Genomic DNA, 26,010 nt, shown 5'->3' on the forward strand with positions numbered 1-26,010 from the left:
CCGACAATATTTGTCTTCAAGGAGGCTACAGTCGAGTAACCAAGTGAAACACATGAGCGTAAAAACATCAATCAAACTGAGAGGTGAGAAGAGATTGAGATGGAATACAAAGAGAGATCCCTTTAAGGGTATGGACTGATGAATACAAATCTCACCCTCTCTCTCTGCCTTTCTCCCTCTCCCTTCTTCTCTCCCTCTTTCCTTTTCCCCTTCTTTTTCTCCTCCTCTTCATCTTCTTAGCACCAGTTTATAGAGTCACCTCCTTCTCACTATAAGCTGTTTGCCTGGTTCACTGCCCGATGCCAGCAGCCCAGAGTCCTCCCAGTTTAGGGCCATGACCACAGGGCAATTCTGTCCAGGAAAACAACTTCAATAGCACAGTGCTTAGAACAGTGTCCTTGGCTGAATTGCTGCCAATTATTTGGTATACTTGTACAAAGCAAGACTGTTATCACCCTCAAAAAAAAAAAAAAAAAACCTGCTTGCAGACCCAAGCAATATGAATATATGTTTAGCATAGCAGATTGTGCCAGCCCACATAAATCTGTTTAGAGATCATGCTCACAGAGTAACTTGTTTTTATTAAAATAAACTCATTTGTAAAAATTGTAAATATGACTGATTTCAACAGCTGTGTGGCTCCAGACGTAAGTTTTGAGCCATGGATTGGCACAATTAGAAGAGTCTAGATTTTTTATGCATATGTTTTGCAGTTTGTCATACACAGTCTGGTATGGCAAAACTTCAGTACTGCTAGAGATGAAAAGTTGTCCAGCGGGTTTTTAAAAAGCACAGCGCTTTTGCTATTCAGAGCCTCTTCCATATTTGGAACGGTGAAAAAAAAATATTTGTAGGAAATGAAGAGCTTTGAATCAAAAGTTCTAAGTTCTGGTGTCATCTAAAGAGGAATAGGCTTCCAAAGGCACTTTTTTTTGTAGTAGTTCCTTCAGCTATTATCTTTCCTTTTTATACTTTTGGTGACAAAGTCTAAAAACACGATACTGTGAAAACAGATCAGCCGAGAAGATGTCAAAAGAAGACACTTTAAACTTTTAATTACAAGTAGGTGAACTCAAGAATTTTGCCCGAGTGAAATACTCCCACAGTGCTCTCCAAATGGCTAGTTCCGAAGGTAAACAAAAACGTTCTGGCTAAAGCTGGTTCAGACTGAACAAACTTTCAAAGTCAGTTTAGGGTCAAGTCATTTCCTATTCCTCTGAATGCTTGCTTTGTGAAAATAGGAATGTTGTTGATAATAACAACAGTAAAAACAAGGTAATACTCTTAGTAATGTTCTCCCCATTCCACTCCTCCCATTTCTGCATCTAGCATAAGACTATACATATAGGACTATGGGACTACAGATGCAAAACAGGAAAAACAGGAAAAACTGATTTCCCAGTATTTATTCAAGGAGTAACATGTTGATACATTTTTTTTAAAATCATGGCGTCATCTGGGTTGGTTCAATCATTGCTATGTATTCTATTTTCACGAAAAAGTTAGTGGCTATGTCAACACTATCTCTGAAAAAAAATGGTGCTGCTCCTGGAAGAGTCTAATTCAGTAGGTCTGGGATAAGGCCATGAACCTGCCAGGCAGCTGGTGACGCTCAGGTCAGTGACGAGTAGGCTTCACTTTGGAAACAGGGATCTAGAAAAATGCTTATAATTGAGGAAAAAGTTATTGCGTTCTTGTAGAACTAAGGGTTACAAGCCATGGAAGGTCATTAACTCTAAGAAGAGATATCCATTCCTAAACCTGTCGGTTGGTTGGACATCAACCCTGAAAGGGAAATGCTACTTCAGTCTTCAAGAACTTTTGGACCCATTGCAGACGTCCGTCTTCCAGGAAAACTCACGAGGCACACTAAACCCTGGGCATTTTAGATATACTATCTCATTTTACCTTCCTGGTGTCTCTGTGAAGTGGTTGGTATTGCTTGAAGTTAACATAATGAGGATGCCAAGGTTTGGAGAGGTTAAGCTGCCAGTCAGTTGCCCAGTTACCTACAAGGTAAGGGGTTTGGAACCCACCTTGACCAATCCTAAAATCTAATGGAGATGCTACAGGCACTCCTTCTTAGAAGTGGGGAAGGTATTGCATTAGTCAGGCTATAGTGTGCACAGGATTGGAGAGCATTCCCTGGTGTTGAAGTCAGACAGTCTTCTGTTCAAATCAGCATCAGCAACTGTTGCTTCATCACAAACCCACAAAAACTTAGTGGCTTGAAAGCCCAAGCAGTTATTTAGCTCCCAAGTCTGTGGGTCAGCCAGGTGGTTCTGCTGATCTGGGCCAGGTTTGGTTGATCTTGGCTGGACTCATTCACGCATCGTGGTCTGCAGGTTGGTCGTCCGGAGGCTGCCTGGTCCAGGATAGACCCGTTCGTGTAGCTGGCAGTTGGCTGACGGTCAGTGGAATCATCTGGGTGCTGGCTCATCGAGGATGGTCTTGGTCATACCTGCGGTGGGTGGGTGGCTTTTGATCATAGGGGTGACTGGGCCACGTGGGTCTTATCTTCCAGTAGTAAATAGCCTGGACTCCTTCACCTGCACAGAGTTCTAAGAAACCGAGAAGCAGTGTTTAAGACTTCATATGGTTAGCCTTGGAAAGGACACATTGTCATTCCTGCCACATTCTGTGAGTCAAAGCAAGTCACAGGGCTCGCCCAGATGCCACCTCTTGAGGGGAGCAACTGCCAAGTCACACTGCAAAGGAGGAGGAAGGGTAAACAATTGTGGCCCTTTTTTGTCATCGATTTTCCACAATAACTCTATGACTCAAGGCAGGTTTCTTAACTTCTATTTCTACTCATCTTCCAAAAGAAGGTAATATTACCATTGTTGTGCTCTATCTCAGAGGGTGGATAGTTCCTGCCAGGGGCCGGGTTTACCTTAAGTTTTCAGAAAATGTTGACCATGATAATGCTGGTGCTGCCCTCTAGGGTCTTCCTAGCCTGAAAGTTTTATGAATCTGCGTCCAGAGAGAGAAAGTAGGCGGATTTTTTTGGTGACCTCTTAGGGCAGGGCTTTGGCCCTGATTTTCTCTGTTTTTTTCATGCTGTTCCACTTAGCACTCTTCTGGTTTGTGGTACAGAAACCCATTCAAGGTAGCTCAATCAGAGAAGCCAAAGCTACTGTTTGCTCCTGCATGTTCACGCCGTCCTCTCCTCCCTGGGCTCTCCTTTCACGACTCCTCTAGAACATGCCCCAGCCAAGAGGCCTTAGCCCTGGAGTCCACTATGACTGTTCAGCTTTGTGCATCAGAGCTAAATGGCCTGGTTCTCAGTGTCCCAATTTCAAAATCTGGAGAGAGAATCTGCTTGGTCCAGTACATCTCTTCTTAAAAGGTCAGTTTAGTCTAATCCGCTAAGGCAGGAGGGGTGGGCAGTCTTGGGGGGGAAGGGGCAGCTCTATGTGGGCAACCGAGGCTGTGAGCAAAAGCAGTTCCTTCAGGAGATGGCTGTGAGCCAGCAGACACAATGATTCACATTTCCTGGACACAGGCAGCCTTCTCTAATATTTTAAATTACCTTCCCATCAAAGAGTAGAAGTACACAGCTTCAAGGACTTTATAAAAACCCATCTCCCTTCTGAACACCTCTTAATAAAGCGGAGGTAGGTGGCTGTTCCCCATGCGCTCACTGAACCTACCACACGCTTTCGCCGTAACCAGAACGTACTGGCTTGCTAGGGCTGCCGTCGCGGAGTACCGCAGACCACAAAGTACACTGCTGCGGCTTACATAACAGAAATATATGTTTCTCACAGTCGCAGAGGCTAAGATCCAGAGGTCAAGGCAGAATTAGTTCTTTCCGAGGGTTGTAAGAGATCTGTTCCAGGCTTCTCTCTTTGACTTGTGGATGGCTGTCTTCTCCCAGGCTCTTCACATCATCTTCCCTCTGTACATGTGTGCTCAAATTCCTCTCTTATAAGGACACCAATCGTATAGGACAAGGGTCCGCCCTAATGCCCTCGTTTTCCCTTATTCCCTCTGCAAAGACCCTATCTCCAAATACAGTCACATTCTGACTAGGTTAGAATTTCCAGCACATGAGTTCTGAGGGAGACACAGTAATCCAGCCCGTAATAGTGTGAAAACCATCATTTCTATAAACAATGTAAATGGTGTCTACGCTTGTTCTTTCCGTTGAAACATCACTGGGCTTATCTACAGTTCTGCTTATCGGAATGCCCTTCAGTCCCTGAGAGCATCCAGTAACTACCTATTGACTCTTTTCGTCTGTCAGTTATAAGCGTTCTTTAAAACTCCAACTCTGTGAAAAAGTGGTCATACTGTGTACTTTTTGAAGGCACTTTTGAAAAAATTCTGTGTTATCAAATAGCATTGTGTTTACACATTGCCCAAGAAAATGGTTCTCAACCCTGGTTGGACAACAGAATCACCTTGTGCTTTTAAAAAACAGCCCCCCCTCCTTATCAGTCTTACCTCTAAAGATTCTGATTATTTGGTTTAGGTTGGGATAGAGGCACTGATTTTTTTTTTTTTTTTAAAGCTTCCCAAATGATTCTAAAGAAAAGTGAGTGTTGAGAACCACTGGCTTCAGATAAAACATAGGGGAGGCAAACAACTTTTATAAAGCACCTCAACCTGCCAGTCCCTGAATTCGGTGCTTTGCTATGTAATTTAATTTTCAAAGCAATCCTATGAATATCAGTATTACGTCCTCCATTTTTCTAGACAAGAAAACCGAGGCTCATGACGATTGCCTTACTCAAGTCCTACAAGCTGGAGAGGCAGAGGTTTGTTCAGGTTAAAATACCGGGTAGGAGGAGCCTGGATAGAGCTGGAGGTTGGTCAGGCCTCTTTCACTGCAGAGACCATCAGCACAGAAAAACACAATTTTGGGCCACTTAAAAAAAAAAAGACCTGGGAGTGTCTGGGTGGCCTTCGGCTCAAGTCATGATCTCAGGGTCCTGGGATCGAACCCCACGTCAGGCTCCCTGCTCAGCGGAGAGTCTGCTTCTCCCTCTCCCTCTGCCTCTCCCCGTTTGTGTGCTCTCTCTCTCTCAAATAAATAAAAATCTTAAAAAAATAAAATAAAAAAACAGATCCGCCTTACTTTCACACTGATTCTACTATCACAAGACCCAACAACCATCAAGGGAATATATTCTATTTGTCAGAACAGATGCTGTAACAAAGCCACATAAATCTCAGTTTGATGTATCATGATTTACTTCTCATTCATCAAGTTTTCTTACAGCTCTCAGTGACTCTCTGGGTCAACTCTTACCAAACGGTTACTCAGGGTTCCGGGCTATACCTTTTGGAATACATGTCTTCTAGGGTGCTCGGGTGGGGCGGGGCGGGGGAGAGATTTCTACCAGCTATCAAATGTTTCGGTTTACAAGTGACACATGGCACTTCTGCTTAGAGCTCTTTGATCAGCCCTAATCACAGGAAATGTGGGGGAGCACGAGGACATTTTGGTGAGCAGCAAACGTCTCTGCCACGTTACCTTAACAGAAGGCATCTTTATTGGAGAACATGCTCAAGAAGATTGAAACCCGTGTTTGACTACACAGACCCTCCTTTTCCACTGCACAGTTAAGCCTACGGTCTATTCTGTAAAGGCAACCTAAATTCTTAACTGAGGTACGAGGGTGTGTTAACATGTAATTTTGTCATATTATACAATTCTTAGGGGGCAGGGATCATATCTCATTTTTCTCTCTCCTAAAGCATTGTACACAGTAGGTCCTCAATAGTATGTATGTACACATATACATAAATTCAGCAAATATTAATTGGACAAGACAGACAGCCTTCACGAATACAATTAAAATACCCTAATAATAACATAATGGTTTTGTGTCTTGTTTGTAATGTACTTTTTTTTTAAGATTTTATTTATTTATTTTGACAGAGAGAGACAGCCAGCGAGAGAGGGAACACAAGCAGGGGGAGTGGGAGAGGAAGAAGCAGGCTCCTATCGGAGGAGCCTGATGTGGGGCTTGATCCCAGAACGCCGGGATCACGCCCTGAGCCCAAGGCAGATGCCTAACGACTGCGCCACCCAGGCGCCCCTGTAATGTACTTTATACCATTATCTCATTTTAATTATGTCATAAATTAAAAATATAGCCAATTAGCTTTGGCTTCTCATTAATTTCTCAGCTGTTTTGTAGGTCAGATATTTTATTATCTACCACTTTACACATTTCTTTCCCCCTGTTTCATACCTGGATGAGAGGTATTTCGTTTATAGCTGGCAAGGTGATACAATGCTATGCTTACGTTATGCATGTATCCAGAGGTCACACACCTCTTTTCTGATCATGCAGAGATATGCAGACTCTTACAACAACTTTTTAAAGATATATTTGCTCAAAGACAGTTGAGGGACAATATAAAAATAAATACATAATTTTTCAGTTTAGATACACAAGGATATTTTTTTCTGTTTTTTGCTTTCCTTTAGATACTTCACATTTCATAATTAAGAATTATAGCTTAAAAGCAACTTTAAAATTTTTATAAAGTGTTTTCATTACCAAAGGAATATAATCACTTTGGAGAAACTTAAAAAAAATCAAAAACAAAAACAGAGGTAAGAACCCATCTACAAGTCTCCCTAACCACTATTAGCATTTTGGTATATTTCCAGAATAGTTCTTTTTAGGTGAAAGAAAATACATTATCTTTTTTTTTTCTCCTGCAAGTTTATTTCATGTAAGAATATTAGAAAACTGTCATTTTTGGATAGACATTTTCATTTAGCTAGTATTTTAGGGATTATTATTTCATGCAACAGCTGTCGGGTGAAGGTTCAGAAGAAACCAGGGAATTCATTTGAGTGATGATGGTAAATTACACTTTCTCCCTAGTGGGTGGGGAGGGAGACTTAGGAAAAATTTGAGTAAGAAACAGAAAAGAGACATATGCTGTGGTCCTAAATATAAAACATGTAAATTGAATGAAAAAAATAATTACAGAACATAAGATTGGGGTAACTTATTTTTCTTTCTAAATAATTAAAGCAAAAGCTTGTGTCTTTTTTTAAGACCCTGATTTTCCTAAATATTCACCACAGTAAATAGCTACAATTAAGATTCATCACACGTAATCAGTTTCCAAATTATTTCATGAATACATTATCTACTGTGACAGGCCCCTCCTTTTCTCCCCCAAGTCAATCTTTAAGCAAGTTGAAGTTTCACAATGGCCCTTTAAACCAGTATTTGCAGCTCACAACGTGTGCGTGTCCAGGGTGCCCACGTTTGGCACTCTTTTTGATCCAGTAAATGTTTTAGTCCCGTATATTTTGGATGTTTAAATCACTTTGATTTGGCATGAGGTCTGAAGGTAGTGGTATTCCAAGAGCCCTCTCACTGCATGTTAAGTGTTGTTCTCTGACTCTCAGCCAGAGCTCGGATGTTGGCAGGGTTGATTGCTCAAATGTAGGGATTTCATTTCCAACCTTTGCATACTAAAATTACATAGCCCAAACATGAAGCTTCCAGATTTTTCCTCTTGAAAACAGAATAAAGACATAATTTAACATTGCTACAAAATAATTAAGACAATCTTTGAAATGGGAATACATTTGAAAATTGTTAAGCTGTCACAATACTGAGGAAATTAATGCTGGTCTGTGAGGTTCAATAACAGCTGAGAAACAAAAAAAATGTATAGTTGTTTAGGGAATTTCATATTTTTCTACTTTTACTTTGTAAAGGGAGTGTCGTAGATTCGGTTCTCCCTAAGGCAGACCCTGAATAAAGGACGTAGGAGCAAGTGGTTATTTGGGACATGATGCCAAGAAGAACAGGCAGGGGAGAGAGGCGAGACAGGGAAGGAAGCTACTAGTAAAGAGTGTAGGGCCCAACCCCAGTGGAAACTAGAGACAAAGTGAGAACATACCTCAGGGGCAAGGGAGCTGGGGTGTCATTATTCATCAACGTCATTGGCAGCTATGCCCAGGGATGCTGTACTTTCTGTCACTTGCAGCCTGCATCCAGCATGGCCCATGAAGACACCCTCAGGTGGGGTCACAGGTGCTGGCAGGAGGTTGCCAATGGCACATACCAGAATGTGGAGTGCCGAGACCGCAAGAGTAGGGCACCAGTGTCTTGTTAGGGGCCGTGGTTAAGAACATAGGTTTCAATCACACCCACCTGGTAGAGTCCTGCTTCTGCCACTTACGTGTGAAATTGAGTAAATCACCTCATTTATCCATTTAATTTGTAAAGTGAAAATAATATAGATTTTTATCTCTTAGGGTCATTGTAAGGATTGAACCAGATTATACTACATACAGGGTGAGAGTTCGCTGTATGTGTCAAAGGACGGACTCAAATGCAGATTAGAAATTATGTCAGTAAATTGTGACTTTGTTAACCTTTATGACAGATAACTCTTGGGGCGGCTTCTGGTTTTGCCCTTCCTTGTAATGGTGATTTTCTTTAACAATGTCTGAATTATGTGACCCTGGCCTCTGGCCATAGCTAGGGGGAACATCAAGACCAATCCAATTCTTTGATTGGGGGAGGGGGGATGTGAAATCTGAAATGGAATTGGGGCGCCTGGGTGGCTCAGTCAGTTGAGCATCAGACTGATTTTGGCTCAGGTCATGATCTCAGGGTTGTCGGATTGAGCCCCGTGTGGGGCTCTACACGCAGCAGGGAGTCTGCTTGTCCCTCTCCCCCTGCTCATGTTCTCTTTCCAAAAAATAGGTAAATCTTTAAAAAAATAAATAAAATGGAATCAATGAGCGTCAGTGTCTTTGTTGTGTTACATTAATAGCAACTATTTTAAAAACTCCTGCAGGAGCTTAGAGCAGCGCTGGTTCTCTCCACTGACTTTTGGTTGTTCTGACCATCCATGAGGTAACTTACATCCTTTCAAAAATAGGTGTTTTTTTTTTTTAAGATTTTATTTATTTATTTGACAGAGAGACAGCCAGCGAGAGAGGGAACACAAGCAGGGGGAGTGGGAGAGAAAGAAGCAGGCTCCTAGCGGAGGAGCCAAATGTGGGGCTCGATCCCAGATCGCCAGGATCATGCCCTGAGCCGAAGGCAGAGGCTTAACGACTGATCCACCCAGGTGCCCCCAAAAATAGGCTTTTTGCTAAAGTTAGCCAGAGAGAATTTCTGTTGCTTGCAACCAAAAGAATCTCAACCAGTAAAATCCATCTGTTCTTAAGTCAACACTTTAACTGATGACTGCTCTCATCAATATTTATATATAAACATAATTTAAAAATACATATGAAACAATTTAATTACATATAAATTATATACATTTTTATTTTATGCATAAACATAACTTTTATTAAATATGTAAATATTATTTTATATATGTAAATGTTCCAGAGCTAGTGAAAAACAAAAATGAAAATCCCCACAATCTTCCAGTCTTTCCACAGTCATTGTACTGATGACCTGTATGTATCATCAGTTGCAAAGCTAAGATATAGTCGTTAGATGGGTTTCAATTTCATGAGAATGCCCAGTATGTGGACAATTAACCATTAGTAAACTGAAGTGAAAATCTGTTCTTTTTTTTAAAGATTTATTTATTCATTTGAGAGAGAGAGAGAATGTGTGCAAGTGACTGGGGAGGTGGGGCAGAGGGAGAATGAGAGAGAGAATCCTCAAGCAGACTCCCCACCCCGCGCAGAGCCCAACACAGGCTTAATCCCATGACCCTGAGATCATGACCTGAGCCAAAACCAAGAGTCGGGTTGCTCAACCAACTGAGCCACCCAGGCGCCCTGAAAATCTGTTCTTTTACAGCCCTGGAGCTGTATAAATCTAACAGAAGCGGCTTCTAAAAATATAATCAAGATGACTTTGTACCTTTTTAAAAATTAGATGCTGTTGGCTAGATCCTACTTTTTCTGAGGTGTGGGCTTCCCTTCATTATAACCCCCATGGGCCTCCATTTTCCGTCAACTTTTTATCTTCCTATTCTGCATTCTGATTTCCTTATCCATTATCCAGTCATTCGGTCAACTGATATTTAGTGTCAACTATGGACATTATGTAAGTGCTAGATCTATAATCATAAAACAAAACAAAAAAGTTCCTGACTTAAGCCTATCATCTCATGGTAAGACAAATGTTAAGTAAGCACTATAAAATATATAGTTACAGATTATGAAAAATGTGATGTACAAATACTGGGGATCAAATGGAAGATTAAAATAGGAAATCTCATTTAGACTGGAGGGGCATCAGGAAAACTTCTCTAAGATGATGACTTTTATGCTAAGAAATGGAGGACAGGAATAGGAATAAACATGCATTGGTGGAGGGAAGGGCATTCTAGACAAAGGGAACACCATGTGAGAAAGCCCAGAGGTAGGAAAAAATAACTGAAACAAGGCTAAGAGTGGCTGGAGTGTTGTAGGCCAAAGGAGTGGGGAGATAGAGGTGAGAGGTAGGCAGGAGCCATAAGGATCTACAATGGGAAGCACTAGTAAGAGCAAATGATAGCACAGATCTAAGATCCTTAAAAGAATATTTTGACTACTGAATGGAGAGTGGATGGTAGGGGCAACAGGAAAAGCAAGGCCAACCAGGAATCTCTTGCAGTAGTATAAGCATGTGATTATGATGAGTTGAGAGAGCCAGTGGAAGAGACAGAGAGAACTAGGAGGTATTTGGGAGGCAGACTGGGACCTGAAGAAGAAGGAAGCTTCAGGTTTCTGGCTTCAGCATTTGGACGGGTGGTAGTGGCATTTTATTGATAAGAGGAACTCTGGAGGAGCAGTAGGTTTCAGGGAAAGATCAAGATATGTTGTTAGTCTGTAGGTCAGGAAAGTGATTATGGACTGGAGATATAAGCTTGGGAGTTGCTGAAATACAGGTAGTATTTAAAGCCTTGAGAGCAGGGAACACCACCTAGACCACCTAGAGAAAGAGTGTAGAGTGAGAAGAGAGCTCAGGACCAGGCTCTGGAGAACAATATGAAAGTTAAGGATAGAGAAAGGCCATCAAAAAGGCAAAAGGCAAAATTAATAAAAAAGCAGGCCTGGAATCTGGAGGGAAAACCATATGCGTGTAGAGTTACAGCAGGCACACACACACAAAACCCTCCCCCAAAAAACCTGTTTCAAGAAAGATGTGCTCTATGGTATGGAATGAAGATGACCCCTGGAATGCAGTTCTTAGCCAACAAAGGCATATAGGATCCATAAAAAATCTGGGACATTAATGTTTTCGATGCTTAGGGTCTTGAAAGGTCCTATTCAGGACTTCCTGTTCTTAGGAAGTAAAAGCTAAAAAAAAAATAGAGCTGCTGAGTCCTTGAGTACACAGGTGGAAAGATCAAATGAACTTGAAAGATTTTCTTGGATGGTCTAGAAAAGTGACAGGCTAGAGGCAAGAGAGTCTAAAAGAAGCCCTCAGAGACATTTTTGCAAAAGAAGGCTTCATCAGACCTTATTTGGTAATATAGCACACATTAAAGATAATTCCATAGTTGTAAAGATGACCTCCCAGAGGATTTTTAAGGATATTGACAATAATAAAGAAGAGTTGTCGATTTTAGGGATGTGTTGAATACAGTTGGAAATATCTTGATTTTCAGGAAATATAGGGATGCCAGGAGGCAGAAAGGAGTACAGCCTTTATAGTTCACACTTGTCACATAACTTTTGTGAAAAGTAATCACCCAAAAGATAATCTTCATCCTAATCCCTGGAATCTGTGAGTGTTTCCTTCTCTGAAACAAAAAAGGAGAGGGTCATTAGATGTAATTAAGGATCTTGAGATGTGGAGATTGTCCTGGTTCATTTGTATTAAGCCCTAAATGCAATCATGTATCTTTATGGAAGGGAGAATAGAGGGAGATTTTAGAAGATCTTAGAAGGTAATGTGACCATCTAGTCAAAGATTGGCATCATGCAGCCACAAGCCAAGGAAACGCTGGCAGCCCACCACCAGGAGCTGAAAGAAGCAAGGAACGGATTCTCCACTAGTTCCTTCAGAGGAATGCAGACTTGCCAACACTTTGATTTTGGCCTGGTGATACTGATTTTGGATTTCTGGCCTTCAGAATTGGAGGGGTGATATAATTGTCTATAAGTAATGATGTTGAGAAGAACCTCTCCTTGAGATGAGTTTTCCTCAAGAAATGAGGTTGTAGGGGCGCCTGGGTGGCTCAGTTGTTAAGCGTCATTCTTCAGCTCAGGGCGTGATCCCAGTGTTCTGGGTTCTGGGATCGAGCCCCGCATTAGGCTCCCTTCTCCACTGGAAGCCTGCTTCTTCCTCTCCCACTCCTCCTGCTTGTGTTCCCTTTCTCGCTGGCTGTCTCTCTCTCTGTCAAATAAATAAATAAAATCTTAAAAAAAAAAAAAGGTTGTCATATGAGAGTAAGGTGGAGAAGGAAATAAGAGGGGTTCTGAATCCATTTTATAGGAGGAGGAATTTCTTGCCTTGGAGGAGTGCTGTGTTTCAAGGCAAAAAGTATTTTTTGCTTTCTTTTGTTTTTTTGTCAGGGGTTAGGGCACAATTAGAATAGGGCATAGCAGGTTGCAAAAATACTTAACTACTCTTAATGAGGGGACCAGTGATTGTCATTTCACTGAATCAGATATGGACTTCTTAATAAATAAAATCTTAAAAAAAAAAAAAAAAGAATTGCATTCCATTATCAATAATAGAAATCCACCTAACAGCAGTTTAAATAAGAAAGTTTCTCTTTCAATTAAGAAGCCCAGATGTTGTTAAGCACTTGAATAGCAATCCCCTGAAGTTATTATGAGCAAGGTTTTTTCTTCTTATACTTTTATGAAGCAGGGCATGGGACAGCTTCAGGAGTCCCAGCCATTTTCTATATGTATATATATTAGGCAGCAGGTAAAAGGAAGCACAGAAAGACAAAGTGTTCTCACCCCTTTCCTTCCCAGCAGGTTTCCTAGAAATTGTGCACACTTCCCTTTGTATCTCCAGTGGTCACATAGCCACATTTTGCTGCAACGGAAGAAAACATAATTTTCCAGCAGGACAGTTTGCTCAGGGTATTGTTATAAGGAATGAGAGAATGGATATTAGAAGGCAAACTGGCTATCTTTTCCTCTATGTGCTAATATAGAGTGAGTTTTTATCCCCACAATATCCCTCAGCAAGGAGTAGTTACTCAAATCCTAACAAAGTCCCTTACATTATGGGGCAATCTCTCAACTGCAAAAAAGTACTGTATATGTGTGGGTGAGAGGTTAGTGGGGAGAAGACAAGTAAATCTGAAATCCCCTCAATTAATCCCACAGTGCATACCTATCAGGATTCCTGATAAAATCAGATTTAAAAAATGGCAGAACGGGGAGAAGAGCTTCCCCATGCTTATGAATAGGTTGTATATGGTGACCTTCCAGAGTACAGTAACGAAAGGGAAGAAAAAGCGATTTTACAGTGGAGAAACCCGAGAAACACTATTTCTGCCAGCTGATTGAGGGCAATCAACAGCCATAAAATCACATTAATAGCATGTAACCTGATATAATCACTTTATATCTGTGATCTTCCTCTCCCAAATCCATAATCCCAGTCCAATCGTGAGAAAAACAGACTAATTCCAACAGAGGGGTATCTTCCAAATATCTCAAAATTGTTAAGTCATCAAAAACATCCCTATTACTGAATTATCTTTTGGTTGTTGAGCTTTAATAGTCCTTTGAGATGATAGTATTTATAGAAGAGGGTTTTTCATTTTGTTGAAGTCTTATGTATCTAATTTTCCTTTTGTTGCTAGCGGTTTTTGCCACATTTAAGAAATCATTGCCAAATTCAAGGTCAGAAAGATTTGTCCCTGGGGCGCCTGGGTGTCTCACTCATTAAGCGTCTGCCTTCGGCTCAGGGTGTGATCCCAGGGTCTGCTGGGAGCCTGCTTTTTCCTCTCCTACTCCCCTGCTTGTGTTCCATCTCTCGCTGGCTATCTCTCTGTCAAATAAATAAAATCTTAAAAAAAAAAGATTTGTCCTTATTTTCTTCTAAGAATTTTATAGTTTTAGCTCTTAAATTTAGGTCTTTGATCCATTTGTTAATTTTGGTATATGGTATGAGGCAGTGGTCCAACCTTAAACAATCTTGAAAAAGAAGAGAATGTTGGAAGACTCATACTTCCCAATTCTAAAAGTCACACAAAATTACATCAATAAAACAGTGTGGTATTGGCATAGAGGATGGATATAAGATCAATAGACTTAAGAGTCTAGAAATAAATCCATTAATCTATGGTCAATTGATTTTTAAAAGTATGTCCAAGACCATTCAATGGGAAAAGAATAGTCTCTTCAACAAATGGTGTGCTGGGAAAGCTGGATATCCACATGTGAAAGAATGAAGTTGGACCTCTGCCTCACACATATACAAAATCTTTCTGACCTTGAATTTGGCAATGATTTAAGGGTCCCCTGCAATTGATTATGAATTTAGGACTGACTTTCCCATTTCTGCAAAAAAAAGCCATTGGGATTTTGATAGGTATTACACTGAATCTGAATATTGCCATTGTGACAACATTAAGTCTTCTAATACATAAATACAGCACGTCTTTTCATTTATTTGGGTCTTAATAATTTCTTTCAGCAACATTTTATACTATCAGTATATAAGCCTTGTACTTCCTTGGTTAAATTTACTCTAAGATGTTTTAATAAGGCGCTATTGTAAATGGAATTGCTCTCTTAAATTTCTTTTTGGATTGTTCATTGCTACTTTATAGAAATACAATTGATTTTTATGCTGATCTTATATCCTACCACTTTGTTGAATTTATTAGTTCTAACAGATATTTTGTGAATTCTTTAGGATTTTGTACATAGAAAATCAGGCCATTGGTGAATAGCTTTATCATCCTTTCCAATTTGGATGCCTTTTAATTCTTTTTCTTGCCTTACTTACTATGGACTGATTGCATTTCTAAGAAAAAAATGATAAACATTCTAGGCTTGCAATTTCAGCATGATTTACATGTCTGTAGACGGTACATGATGAAAAGGACGGAAGCACACTCATCTTTGTAGCTAATGAACATATATCAACATTCCAGTGTCAACAGCATTTTAAACTATGCACAGTAATAAAACAGATTTTGTACTTGTTTTGCACTGGATTATCTTTAGAATATTTTAAAATAATGAAGAAATAAATAGAAACAAGTTTGAGAAGCAATTTTCACCTTTAAAATTTATTACAGAAGCTATACATACAAAATGAAATCCTAGTTACAAAAGATGTATCTGGAGTTACAATAAGCTTCAATAAAAATGAGTATGTGTGTATACATAAGTGGAGAAATACACACCACTTTAAATTTTTTCAGTGACTGGCATTGCTTTATGCATTATATAAGAGGATATCTATTAATTAAGATATCTAAATTACTGGGTTTTATAAGCCTTAAAAACAATATCCAGATAAATCAACAACAAAAGGCAACTCAACTCTGAAACTGTTTTAGTATCCAGAATCTCTCATATGAGATCATTATCTCCTATTCCCCTTGAAGGAAGTTTCCAACTATTTTACAAACTAATATTAGAATGTCTCTGTAAAAAAACAAAACAAGAGATTATGCATGGCAGTGAATGATTTTATTGCTTTAAGAAAGAAATGTATTTTTGGTATCATTAATACAAAATTTATAATATTTATATTTATATAATTGTATATAAAAGCTATCTATAGACTATAACCTAAACACAAATTTAGAAAGATATAGTTTTCAAATATAAAACCTTTGTGCTATTAAAAAGATATTTAACAAAGTAGTTATTAATACATTTGCTGTATGTATAATCATAACAATAAACAAAAAAATATTTAAAATCTTTATTAACCCAAATTAGAATTATAAAAATGTTTAACTAAATTTTGACATTCAAGTACAGAAGTTGTTCAGGGGCCTTCCTACAAATGACTTGAACCCTGGGTTTTAAGTAAATGGGGAGAAAAAGCTAAAGGCAAATGGGAGATGGGCATTGAAAAAAACAAAGAACAAAAGGATGGCAAAGACAAAGACACGATGCTTAAGTAAGTTTCTAGTCTGATACAAGAAAATATTTTTAGGAAGGAAAAACCTTAAAAGTGCTTAAAACAAAAAAAGTCAATATCACTAATTACTCTTAAGTGCCATAAAACCTTAGTTATCCAAATAACTTTTATTAAGAGTTGGCCATACTTCAACTACCGATACACTACAGAATTACTATTACTACAGTGCCTTGTTCAATCAAACTTCCAATATTTATCAGTTATCTCTGTAACTTATCTTACACATGTACATAAATACCAGGAAAGCTTAAATATTTTTATTTACTATTTTAATCTTTTCCTTAAAGATGCAGGATTTTATCTTGCATCAGTTATACGGACATGACAAAGGTGAATTAAATAGCAACAGAATATAAAGAATATTCGATACCATGACATCATGATCTGGAACAACTGAAGTTTTCTACTTCTTGCTCCATTTTCTAGATAAAGGGTAAAAAGGAAAAACAGTAACTTTCAGTATGAAAAAAGTTAAAGAAACATTACTCTATTGCTATTTTTTTACGTCAACAACGTCAAGAATATTATTAACTCATGCATATATCTGAGAGTGAAAACAGGAATTTAGTTCAGTATTTATGATTATCACATAAACTGATATCACCAATGGGATTTCATTTAAATCCCTTTGAAGTAAGTCTGAGACGCATTCGTCTTAAGTTCAAATATAATCAAGGCACTAGTGTATTTCTAGATACTAATATTTTGTGTTTTATAGGTACTAATATTACACACCTATCATACTATGTAGGTACCACAGTATACTTAGTAGGTATACTAATTACTATGTATATTATATGCTAGTAGGTATATTAGTAGATACCTACTAATAGATACATTGTACTATAGATACATAGTAAATAGATATATTATAGATATACTATATTGTTATAGATAAATTATCATCTAATATCTATTTTTAAAAATTAGTACTAATGCCCACTATAAAGATTAAGTAAACACACAGGTCTATCTTAAATCCATCTTGAAAAAGAGCTACATATCTTCATTAATAAACACACAAAATAGAGATTTTTCACATCTACTGATTATGGTTCCAATGTTTATTGAAGAAACACAAACTAGTGAAGTGCTAGATTTCAAAAAGTACAGAACTTAGTAGTATCTAGAAATAATCCACAGTCCATATATTAAAAATGGTCTTTAAAAATTCTTATAATCTTTCAATTTCTTATATAGATTAGTTTACCTGAATAAGTGTTGTTTTGTCATAGTCCATGCGATGCTGATAAATACACTGGCTGATTACTGCATATAAATTTTCCAACTGAAAAATATTGTATTCTTGACTTTTTTTAACAACAGTCTTCAAAAGATTCTAAAAGAAAACATGAATGTTTACATATGTGAGACAATTCCATGAGACAAGATATTTTAATTTTGAAGATTTGGGGAATTTTTAGCATATAAACCAGAGAGAGGGCAGACCAATTATTTGATGAGACATGGTGACGTAAGTGGCTCTGATACTTAGCAGTAGTTAACCACTGTTCTAATGATCCGGTCTCTGCCCTGGGTAACTCCCAACCTAAAAACTATAGCTGAGGAGCTGGCCAATTTCGGTTTTAGCCATAAATCTCTATAGACAAATTAAAATATAATCTCAAACTAGATTAATAAAAAAAGCAACATCTTTGCAGGGCATTTTATGGCAATGCAAGTACATTATAGTGTGAAACAAAAGAGATGGTACATAAATGATGAACCACAACTCACTACTTCAGTTCTTTTTAAGATTTATTTATCTATTTTAGAGAAAGAGAGAGCGACAGAGAGAGAAGCAGCAAGTGAGGGGCACAAGGGGATGGAGAGAGTCTTAAGCAGAGTCCTCACTGAGTGAGGAGCCCAATGTGGGGCTCAATGTGGAGCTTGATCTCACGACCCTGAGATCATGTCCTGAGCCGAAACTGAGAGTGGGACACTTAACGGACTGTGCCACCCAGGCGTCCCTGTACTTTTTCTTATAAAAAGGGTTTTCCATCTGCTCAGTGTTTAATGACCGAAATGGATTTGCTAGATTTCTGTGATTCTTTAAGTCTGGCCATACAACGATATGCCATTATCCCTCAGTTAACAAAAAAAATGCCATATGGTTGAGTAAAAACCAACTAGAATGGTCACTGGTGATGGTCAAAAAACAATGTATATGGGCACCTGGGTGGCTCAGTTGGTTGAGCATCTGACTCCTGGTTTCGGCTCAGGTCAGGATCTCATGGATTGTGAGATTGAGCCCCGTGACGGGGAGTCTGCTAGAGATCCTCTCCCTCTCCCTACCCCCCATGCTTACCCTCTGTCTCTAAATAAATAAACAAATCTTAAAAAAACAAAACAAAAACAATGTATAGGATCAATAATGCAGACAAATGTGTTAAAAACCAGAATATCAACACAGTAGCCATTTCTAAACACTGCTTTTATGAAAGTTATTCTATACCAAGTTCATCCTTTTATAAAAAATTATTTATTGTACGTCAAATTGACACAATGTATTGGTGGGTTCTGTTACTAATCTGCACAACAAAAGCATTACGATTTCAATTTACATACTTTTAATCGTTCATGGTCCACAACAAGCGAGGGTGTAGGCTGGGAAAGAATTGCCAAAGCCTTTTCAACACTGATGAGCTGCTGTTGTTCCACCTGGGAACGTCTAGCTCGAGTCATTCGCAGAACACACATTTCTAGAATGAAAAGTTAAATAACTATTATATGGTTCATAGACATTATGTTTAAAACAAACATTAGGCAGATTAAATAGCAGGACATATTTACTAAAACACAAACACCAACTCTGGTTTACTGGCTCTACTCTAAGATTAAGGTGCTGCCACTTCCCTCAAAAAAAAAAAAGGGAAGTGCTTCTCGAACGGAGTTATTCCAAAAGATCCTCAGCAGGACCCTTTGCACAAGATCACTTTAGCAGGAGTCCTAGATGTAAAAGCTGGAAGGGATCTCAGTAATCTACGTGTTGCAAACTACCACCCATAGGCCCAATCTGCCCTACTGGTATAGTCTTACTAGAACACAACCATACCAATTTTACATATGTATGTCAATATGGCTTTTCTAACAGGGTTGAGTACTTGGGACAGAGATTGTACCACTAAATATTTACTGTCTGTCCCTTTACAGAAAAAGTTTGCCTATCTGTGATCTAGAATAATCTAGGCACTGATAGATAAGAAAAATGAGGCCAAGAGAGGTGAAAGGACTTTTCTAAGGTCAATGTACTTAATTGTTGTAAGAGCCAGAACAAGAACCCAAATCTGCTGATATTTAAACAAGTACCTGTCTCCCCATTAGTGTCCTTTAAAAAAAGAGAATGATAAAAGAAAAATAAAACAATTCTGAACCCAAACAAAACATATTACATTATATAGCCAGAGGATTAACATTTAAAATATCCACATTAAAAAGTCTGTTCTGCTATGATTACCTAAACACATTAGAACTCATTTCAAGGAAGTCCTTGAAAAAGATTTGTCTACAGCCTATAAGCCACTGAAATAAAACCAGACTCAACAACGTCAATACTTGTTTTTGATAGATTTTTAACTGTTACTCCTCTTTTTGCTTTATAAGACTAAATGTTTGACTTTTCCAAAACCCAAACAAATCTACTAAAGATCCAAGAAGATCCAGATAGAAGCCAATTCTAAATGAAAAACTTTGGTGGAAGGATCATTAGAATAAACATAAATAATCTTGGACTTTAACCTGTAATAGAACAGAGCAATGATGGGGGTGAGTAACATTTATTCTAGATCAGTCAGCCAGAATCACAGAAAACTGCTGATTTTGCTTAAAAAGAAGAGGGCACCCTGCCAGTTTTTGAAAACTGTATAGCCAAGCACTTTGCCACATGCTTTAGATGGATCATCTTATTCAAGTTTCAAAATATTTCATTACCTGACCACTATCTACCCTAATCTTGCAGAAGAGAAAACGGAGACTGACTGGTCAAGACCTTGCCCAAGGTCACAAGTTACTAAGTAGAGGACTAGGCCTCAAATCCAGGCCTATTCGATGCCACACTGTGCTTTTAACAACAGTGATTTACAAGCTCAGCAGTTATTAAGTAAAGAAATTGCTATTTTTCCTAATTAACACCTGCATTCTGAAAGACAAGGAAAAGGAACAAACTGAGATGGTAATTAGTCATTTAAAAACTTTGAGTGAGACTTTTTTTTTAAAGATTTATTTATTAAAGAGAGAGAGAGAGAGAGAGAGCGAGCAGGAGGGCAGAGGGAGAGAAAAAGATAATCCCAAGCAGACTCTGAGCTGAGTGCAGAGCCCAACGTGGGGCTCCATCCCATGACCCTGAGATTGCGACCTGGGCCGAAACCAAGAGTCGGATACCTAACCAACTGTGCCACCCAGGCACCCTGAAACATCTTTTAAAATTAAAATTAGTAAGCTGCTTAACTGAGACAGACTTACCTTTTGCTTCATTTTCATCAGAAATATCTATTATCTGAGAGCCAGAAGCATCTCCATTGCAAACAATTTTATCTTTCCTCACTTCTGTGCATGCTGTGGTCTTCCCAGATTCTTCAAATTCATTCTCAATACCACAAATACTTGAATTATTATTCCCCAATTCTATTTTGCTCTCAGAAGCATTTTGGTGTTTCTCATTTTCTTCCACTGAGGACTCTCCTGTGTTTCCAGTCTCATTGTGGTCTACACTTGTATCTTGATTTTCCTCTGTATCACTCTCAATTTTGTCGTCTGTGATATTCTGGCTCTCATCTTTCGCCTGTGAAATCCTCCTTCGTTTTGTTATGGTGCCTAAGTACCACTTTGACTTTTTGCGGATTTTTCTCTTCAACTGAGCTTCAAAGAATTTAAAGAAAAAAGATAAAAGAACATTTGACAATTTTCTAAAATCTAAGTAAGTGGGGGAAAAATACCTCTTGAGGTACAAGACGGTAGAGAGTTTGAGAAACTGCTGTAGTTTCTTACGGTTGGAACACAGAAACAAGGGTAGAGAGTACTGTGAGAAGAAGGCAGAAAGTGGGCGATAACATGTCGTTTTAAGGAGTTTGGATTTTATCCTGAAAAATTTTAAGGAGGGCAATGATATGAACTGTCTGATGACTCTATTACAACAATCGCTGTGGCAGGAGTATAAGGAATGAACTGGAGGAACGGCAAGACTAAAAATGGCCCACACTCACTGAGTGCTTACCACGTAGTGGGGACTCTTCTGAGCTCTTTATGTGTGTACTGACCCCCTGAAATTTCACTCTCACCTGATCAGGTTTGCTACCATTATCAACACTGTTTTACAGATGAAGAAAACTAAGCTATACAGAGATGAAACATTCTGCCTGGACCAGATACATAATAACTACACTGTAATATTCTGTGTGCGAGATTCATCCATACTGTTGCATGTGCTTGAATTTTAGTCATTCTCACTGTTGTATAATAATCCCTATTTTCCCATTCTAGTGTTGATGGGCATTTGGGTTGCTCCCAGTTGTGTATTATAAATACTGGTTCTTGTACATGTCTTTCAGTGAACATAATGCGGGCAATCCTGCCGGGTATATAGCTAGGGATGGACTGTTCTAAAGAAGACATTTTCCATGGCCTCAATTTCCATACATATACTTGCTCAAAGCTGATTTGACCAAGAGCATCTGATTGTAGAGGTTTCTTGCTCGTTTGCCTTTCTCTTCCTCCCTTTCCTAGCTGCCACCTCCCCCCCCCTTTTTTTTTTAACAAAAGAAGGGCTTACTCTACCTATCTCAAATCACTTACCCCAGGATGGACAGACATGCAATACAATAAGGTAATGTTCCAACCCCAACAACACACACACACACACACACACACACACACACAGAATTTTTAAAATTCTGTTTAAAAGCATCTGAGATCTAACAAGGCACTGAGGAATTACGACACCAGAATCTGGGAAAACAAATGAATAACTGCGAGTCTAAGATGCTGAGGAGAGTTGGGATATTCATAGGGCTTAAAGAACAAAAACTGGAATTAAGAGCCTGCCAAGGAAGGGAGGCCTTGGGAAAACCCATGGGGCTCTGCGTTAGTACCCTCTGGAGTTATACCCCAAGAATAAGGAGGAATAAGAAATAGACTAGAATTTATAGAAATGAAAATCAATTTCCTATCAGTCAATCCACAGTTGGATGAGAGTGAACTGGGACTGCAAGTGTTTTATCATTATAAACCTGGATTTATTTCAAGAAAGGAAAGTTGCTTTAACATTAATAAAATCAAGGTAATTTACCGCATGGATATAAATACAGGAAACTAAGGAAAAAGTAAATGGCATCAGTAGAAAGTAAAGGCTAGTTTCATAAGAAAAAGTTACCCAAGGGCACTTACCAGGAGTACTGCAAGCCATAGGAGTACTGGTTGTCTTGAGTTTTTCATTCTGCTCTGGATCTGATCTTTTATCACCGGCAGAGGTGGAATTTTGCTTTGGCATCACATGATAGTAAGATGGGGCATATTTGGAGGAGCTACAACCTTATAAATAGACATGGGATATCAACTCAAATGTCCAGATTTCAAAATTACACGAAGGGTTAATCAACAGGACTTAATACACTACATCAGAAGCATCTTTTTCTGATGCCAAATCATTTTCCTACCTCTCTTCTTTCTAGATTCCTGAATTTCTTCACAAAGCTGCTCAAAGTCCTCATCAAGTTCTTCTTTAATTATTGCATAGGCAGTATCTCTTAAAGCACAGGCTCTATGCCTAATAAGACGATCTGAGAAATGAATAAAGAATTCAATTTTAGGGGCGCCTGGGTGACTCAGTCATTAAGTGTCTGCCTTCAGCTCACGTCATGATCCCAGGGTTCTGGGATCGAGCCCTGCATCGGGCTCCCTGCTTAGCGGGAAGCCTGCTTCTCCCTCTCCCACTTCCCCCTGCTGGTGTTCCCTCTCTCACTGTGCCTCTCTCTGTCCAATAAATAAATAAAATCTTAAAAAAAAGAATTCAATTTTAAAATCTTTCCTTTTAATTATTTACAAAAAATAAACTCAACATGTTGGGCTAAGATTATAGTTATTAAAATCCCTTTTTTACTTTTACCATGAATAGTAAATGTTACTGGAATTGTATTATTCTGTTTTTTCTGTTAATCTAATGTTCTGGACATCTGATTCAATACGGCTGACTAAACCCAAACAATATTATTGCTCTGTCCTATCTAGCTCCCCTTGAAATCTCGGGGGGAAAAAAAAAAAAGAATCAATCAACAGCAAGACTATACAACAACGAAAACAGCAAGGAAGGCTATCAGTGTCATTACTGAGGCAGAAATGTAAAAGAATTTTACAAGATAGAAAGGATGTTATTGCATTGACAGAGAAACTAAGCAGACAGTTAAATAGCCACCTTACCCAGGAAATACTGGAAAAGCTCCTATACTCAGAGTCCAAGCACCATAAACTAGAATATGCTTTGAGACAGAGGGCCGGTAATAAGTGAATGTAAAACTGCTCGAACAACTGGATCAGTTCCCTCACGGGGTGGCAGGCTGCAGTATCACATCCAGGTTAGAGTCGGCAGCAGTAGCTAGAGTATCAGAACTCTTCAGGGGATTTCTAACATGGCATTTGGGCCCAGAGAAAGGCACACACAAAAGTTGAAGCCTTGGTTCCCCGAGTGTGGGAGCATCCGCGTCACCTGGAAACTTGTCAGAAAGGTAAATTCCCACATCCGACCCTACATCTACAGAATCAGAAACCATGCGATGGGGCCCTGCAAGCTACCTCTTAACAAGCCCTTTAGGAGATGATGATTGCCTGCGAGAGGCACACCACTGGTCTAAAGTCATTTTTGATTGTCACCACGGACAGAAGGAGACGTAGCAGCAGCATGCCTGCAATTATACAGAAAAAGCCCTCAGCCTCCAGGGTAAATGTTTCCTTCTTTCTACAATTAAGGGATGTTCTCAGGTTGGTAGCCTGCTCCCCAGCATTAAACTACAGAACCCTGAACTATAGGAAAAAGACTAAGGGAGGTGAGGGCAGAGGACTGGGAGCAAAAGAACAGTGAGCTTTTCAATTGTTGAAGAAACTCTTAGTAGGTTCCTATGCTCATCGGTCTAATTTATAAACACTACCAACTAGAAAACAGCCAATGTACTGGGGGAGAGAGTTAACACAGCAAAAAGGACTATTAAAAAAAATTATCCACTGAGAGAGTTAAGGACATTACCCATAAAACAAAAGTAGGAAGCTAGGAAAAAGAAGCACCTAAGAAAAAATATTTTTGGATACGAATAAGTTTATATCAAATATATAGACAGTTGAATCTATCATTATATATATGAACAAATACATCATTAAAAAATCCCCTACTTTATAAATTTTATTTTTTTAATAGATTAGATAGGTGAGGACAGAATAGGTATATGTATAGAAAAGGTCTAAAAAGATATCCCCAAACTTAACAGTGTCCATCTTTGGAGAGAGGAAATGGGGGACTTAGTTTTCATTTTTATTGAAGCACAGTTGACTTAAATATTATATTAGTTTCACGCGTACAACACAGTGATTCAACATTTATATACATTATGAAGTGATCACCATAATCTAGAGGATTTAGTTTTTAAAATATTATTAGCAAGTTGGGGCGCCAGGGTGGCTTAGTCAGTTAAGTGTCCAACTTGGTTTGGGCTCAGGTCATGATCTCAGGGTCCTGGGAAGGAGCCCCGTGTCAGGCTCCAGACTCCGTGCACAGTCTACCTGAGACTTGCCCTCTGCCCATCTCCCTGCTCTCTAAAAGAAATCTTAAAAAAATATTATTTGCAAGTATTCTACTATATTACTTCTGTAATAAAAATCGCAGTGGTCTTAACTAAGAAAATTCTTTCAAACCTTTTTTATTACAGAGTGTTTATTTTCCACTTGGAGAAAGAGCACTGTTTACAAAGGAAAGAAGCTAAGTTGTTATGCAATTTTGTGTCTCATTAGAGGGTACACCACGGAACAGTAAATACAGGTATTCTGGAGTCAAAGAAACCTGCATTCAAATTCTGCCTCTGCCACTTCCTGGCAGTATGACCCTGAATAAGTTTTTTTAACCCCTCTAACTTCATTTTCCTCAACTGTAAAATGAGAATAAGGCTGTATTAAATGGCACTGTGAATGTAAAATGTTTATAATATATTACCTGACATAAAGTCCGCCCTCACTAAATGTTAGCAGTCTCTATCCTACCCCCCCACACCCTCCGGGGAGAAAAAAAAAAAAACCCACTAATGCTCACCTCCAGGATCTCTATCTGGATTGTATTCTAAAGCATTACTACAGATTAGATCAATATCACTCAAATAGTCTTTCACAGTCAGATACTTGTGGAGATCAATTTTACTGATTACAGATGAAAGGTCCATTGGTTGCTTTATCACAGTGACATAATCAGGAACCTAAAATTCAAGCAAATGACCAAATCACTAAATTAACTCGGAACATAAAAAACATTTGAATCCAGTTGCTCTGCCAGGCAATATAGGGCAGAGAGAATAAATACATAAGAAATAACAATAATGTATTAATATGAGACCTTTGACTCTATTTAAAGCTGGTTTTGTTTTGTATTTACTCCTGTTCTTGGGCACCTGTATCTCCAGTAATATCTTATACTCCTTCCCTTATCCAAATGTCACCCATCTTCAATGTCAACTTAAGACTTCACACTTCACTCTCCAGCTCACTCTAAACTGTGTAGGTCACGATCATAGTATGTAGCATTAAGTCAATCTTAAATCATATCTAGAATGTTTGGGTTGGCAGACAAAGTTAAATGCCTACTCTTTGGAGGAAAGGAAAATACATTACATAGCTCTTAAGTCTCCATGTGCTTAGGACACTACTCGGTATATTCTACATAAAGAAAATAAGCTCAGAGTGTAGACAGGGAACCACATAAATAATTCAAACATTCTCTAATTCATTATAGTTTAGAACA

The 26,010-nt window shown here is 38.7% G+C and overlaps 1 protein-coding gene across 2 annotated transcripts in view; it reads right to left on the reverse strand.

The window, feature by feature from the left end:
- Positions 1 to 15,140: 15,140 nt before the first annotated feature.
- ATAD2 (ATPase family AAA domain containing 2) overlaps positions 15,141 to 26,010 on the reverse strand; it is a 61,528-nt gene continuing 50,658 nt past the window's right edge. The window contains exons 22-29 of one of the 2 annotated variants that reach the window (XM_040625875.1): positions 25,309 to 25,468; positions 22,676 to 22,798; positions 22,407 to 22,550; positions 20,487 to 20,882; positions 18,594 to 18,727; positions 17,236 to 17,364; positions 16,396 to 16,447; positions 15,141 to 15,520 (exon numbers count right to left, since the gene is read on the reverse strand). In XM_040625875.1, coding sequence (XP_040481809.1) covers positions 16,403 to 16,447; positions 17,236 to 17,364; positions 18,594 to 18,727; positions 20,487 to 20,882; positions 22,407 to 22,550; positions 22,676 to 22,798; positions 25,309 to 25,468 — 1,131 coding nt within the window. In that variant the 3' untranslated portion in view covers positions 15,141 to 15,520; positions 16,396 to 16,402. Of the gene's footprint in view, positions 16,448 to 17,235; positions 17,365 to 18,593; positions 18,728 to 20,486; positions 20,883 to 22,406; positions 22,551 to 22,675; positions 22,799 to 25,308; positions 25,469 to 26,010 lie in introns of both variants that reach the window. The other variant, XM_040625874.1, reaches the window with a different exon arrangement.

Source organism: Ursus maritimus, unplaced genomic scaffold, assembly GCF_017311325.1.
Source record: "Ursus maritimus isolate PB19 unplaced genomic scaffold, ASM1731132v1 scaffold_9, whole genome shotgun sequence".
Classification (NCBI taxonomy): domain Eukaryota; kingdom Metazoa; phylum Chordata; class Mammalia; order Carnivora; family Ursidae; genus Ursus; species Ursus maritimus.